General features: G+C 51.9%; 1 protein-coding gene across 1 annotated transcript; it reads left to right on the forward strand.

Annotated features, from left to right (window-relative positions):
* The first annotated feature begins 894 nt into the window (after positions 1–894).
* LOC112078242 (proline-rich proteoglycan 2-like) lies at positions 895–1,969 on the forward strand. Its single transcript, XM_024144537.1, has 2 exons — positions 895–924; positions 1,307–1,969. Exons 1-2 carry the CDS (start codon positions 895–897, stop codon positions 1,967–1,969), a joined length of 693 nt encoding a protein of 230 aa, XP_024000305.1.
* The last annotated feature ends 1,531 nt before the right edge of the window (positions 1,970–3,500 follow it).

Consider the following 3,500-nt stretch of genomic DNA (forward strand, 5'->3'; position numbering starts at 1 on the left):
GACCGGGACGTCGCTGCTCTCCTACTGCAGATCATTGGCTAAAAGCTAAAGGACCTGGGGACGTGCGCTCTTCCTACCGAGACATTGGCTAGCTTAAAAGGACCGGGACTGTCGCTTTGCTTCTCCTACTGAGTCATTGGCTTAGCCTAAAGTGACCGGGACTTGGCTGCTCTCCTACTGATCATTTGCTAGCTAAAGGACCGGGGACGGTGCTAGCTCTCCGTACTGAGGTCATTGCGCTAGTAAAGACAGGGACGTGGCTGTCTCCTGACTGAGTCATTGGCTGCTAAAGGACCGCGGACGGCTGCTCTCCTACTTTGAGTCATTGGCTACTAAAGGACCCGGGAACGTCGCATGCTCTCCTACTGAGGCATTGGCTAGCTAGTAGTGGTTGCTATGGGTTTACAGGTACCACAGTAATATCCCCTGGTACCAAAAGTCATGATACCAAACATAGAATCCCATAGCACCATTTTCCTACGACCAAAAAACTCTGTTCTGCCGATCTAACAAGAACCCCAACGGAGGCTGCTTACAAAATGTCTAGAAAGGTCTTTTTTCGTTCATAAATGCTTGAGTTTTGAGCAACGTCACTAGTATCGGTCCAATAATATCCACATCGATGTCATTGGTGACCCTCCTTTCACCCACCTGTATGAAGTCGGTCCACTAATGATCCCACATCGATTGTCATGTGACCCTCCTCACCCACCTGCTCCTCTCAGTCCTCTTCCTCATGCCACAATCTATTATCCCCCGTCATGTTTCTAAACTATCAGGTATCCTGTGATGGGGGGGGGGGGGGTACAGACCACTATGAGTCTTCTGTTAGAGTGGGGTACAGATTCCCGTACAGAGGAGCAACGCCCCAAGTCATTCATCTCCTGTTAAACCATGACACAGGCCAAGTCGAGCAGACCGCAAGTTCGCTGTGCCACGCCAGCCGTCTGATGCCAGAGGGGAAATTGAGGAGAGTTTAACAACAGCATCTTTACAGCAGAGAAAACAGCTTCGTCTCTAGCCTAAAATGGAACATTAAAAAAATATATGACTCATAATACCAAGAGATAGCTCCCCCCGCCCCCTCTCTTTACATATAATTTCCACAAACCAGTCGCGGATCGTTTTAATCTAATCCCGGGACGGTACTTATAGATTTGATAAACAACGTTTCAGTCATGTTACCCAGCAGCTGACAACCTGCTAACATGTCACAGCCAAATGTCACAATCAAATCACAGCAAAAATCAGACATTCTTTAAACACTGAGTGAAGTTACATTCAATGTGTACTACTGGTTGACCAGGCTCCCAACAGGGGGAGGTCCCAACACAGCTCCCAAACAGGGGGGGCTCCCAACACACTCCCAACACAGGCTCCCAACAGGGCTCCCAACCACAGCTCCCAACAGGGCTCCCAACAGGGGGGGGGGCTCCCAACACAGCTCCCACAGGGGGGGCTCCCAAACACGCTCCCAACACAGCGCCCAACAGGCCTCCCAACAGGGGGGGGCTCCAACACAGCTCCCAACAACAGCTCCCAACAGGGGGGCTCCCAACACAGGCTCCCAACAGGCTCCCAACCAGGGGGGGGCTCCAACACAGCCTCCCAACAGGGCTTCCCCAACACAGCTACCAACACTCACCAACAGGGGGGGGCTCCCAACACAGCTCCCAAACAGGGCTTCCCAACAGGGGGGGCTCCCCAAACACAGCTCCCAACACAGCTCCCAACAGGGCTCCCCAAACAGGGGCTTCCCAACACAGCTCCCAACAGGGGGGGCTCCCAACACAGCTCCCAACAGGGCTCCCAACAGGAGGGCGCTCCAACACAAGCTCCCAACAGGGCTCCCAACAGGGCTTCCCAACCACCGGCTCCCAACAGGGCTCCCAACAGGGCTCCCAACAGGGGGGGCTCCCAACACAGCTCCAACCAGGGGGGGCTCCAATCAGGCAGGGCTCTCGGTTGAAAATGTAGTGCACTATTATAGGAAACGGGTGCATGGGATGCACTTATTGAGCTGGTCTGACAGGAGTACGCAGTGTTGACCGCAAGAGTAAACATGGCTGACAGGAGAGTACTCAGTGTGTTGACCGCCAAGTAACATGGCTGACAGAGTACTCAGTTGGGGTTGACAGCAGTAACATGGCTACAGGAGTACTCAGTGTGTGACAGCAGTACATGGCTGACAGGAGTACTCAGTGTGTTTCGGACCGCAGTAACATGCTGACAGGAGTACTCCAAGTGTGTTGACCCGCAGTAACATGCGCTGACCAGGAGTACTCAGTGTGTTGACCGCAGTAACATGGCTGACAGGGAGTATCAGTGTGTTGACAGCAGTAACATGGCCGACCAGGAGTAACTTCAGTTGTTGTTGACAGCATAACATGGCGACAGGAAGTACTCAGTGTTGTTGACAGCAAAGGTAACATGGCGCGACAGAGTACTCAGTGTGTTGACAGCAGTAACATGGCGGACAGGAGTACTCAGGTGCTGTTGACAGCGAGTAACATGGCTGACAGGAGTACTCGTGTGTTGACAGAGTAAACAGGGCTGACAGGAGATACTCAGTGTGTTGACAGCAGTAACCAGGGCGGCAGGAGTACGAACATGTGTTGACAGCAGTAACATGCGCTGACAGGAGTACTCCAGTGTGTTGACAGCCAGTAACATGGCGTGACAGGAGTACTCAGGTGTTGACAGCAGTAACATGGCTGACAGGAGTACTCAGTGTGTTTGACAGCAGTTAACATGGCTGAACCAGGAGGACTCAGTGTGTTGACCGCAGTAACATGGCTGACAGGAGTACTCAGTGTGTTGACTGCAGTACTCAGTGCTGTTGAAGCAGTAACATGGCCGACAGGAGCACTCAGTGGGTGTTGACAGCTGTAACATGGCCGGCAGGAGTATCAGTGTGTTGACAGCAGTAATGGCCGACAGGAGTACTCAGTGATGTGGGACAGCAGTAACATGGCGGACAGGAGTACTCAGTGTGTTGACAGCAGTAACCATGGCCGAGCAGGAGTACTCACGCGTGTTGGAACAGCATTAACATGGCTGACAGGAGTACTCAGGTGTGTTGGACCGTAGTAACATGGCGACAGGAGTACCTCAGTGTGTATGACAGCAGTAAACATGCCGACAGGGAGTACTCATGTGTGACACAAGTAACATGCTGACAGGAGTACTCAGTGTGTTGACAGCAGTTAAAACATGGCTGACCAGGAGTGACTCACGTGTTGACAGCAGTAAATCCCCTGTCCCATATCCTATTATGTTGTTACCATTACCAACACTTCACTAACAATACAGTATTGACTACTCGGCATGGTGATACTTGGCCTGGTATGGTATCGTTAGTGTGAAATGTTGGATGCCCGTAACAACAACTAACATGGATATTAACACAGTCCACCATAGAGCCATATAAATAGACCACACACAAGGGACACTACCGTGGAGGGACACTGGGGTGGAGGACACTACCGTGGAGGACACTT

This window comes from Salvelinus sp. IW2-2015, unplaced genomic scaffold (assembly GCF_002910315.2).
Source record: "Salvelinus sp. IW2-2015 unplaced genomic scaffold, ASM291031v2 Un_scaffold5441, whole genome shotgun sequence".
NCBI classification, from domain to species: domain Eukaryota; kingdom Metazoa; phylum Chordata; class Actinopteri; order Salmoniformes; family Salmonidae; genus Salvelinus; species Salvelinus sp. IW2-2015.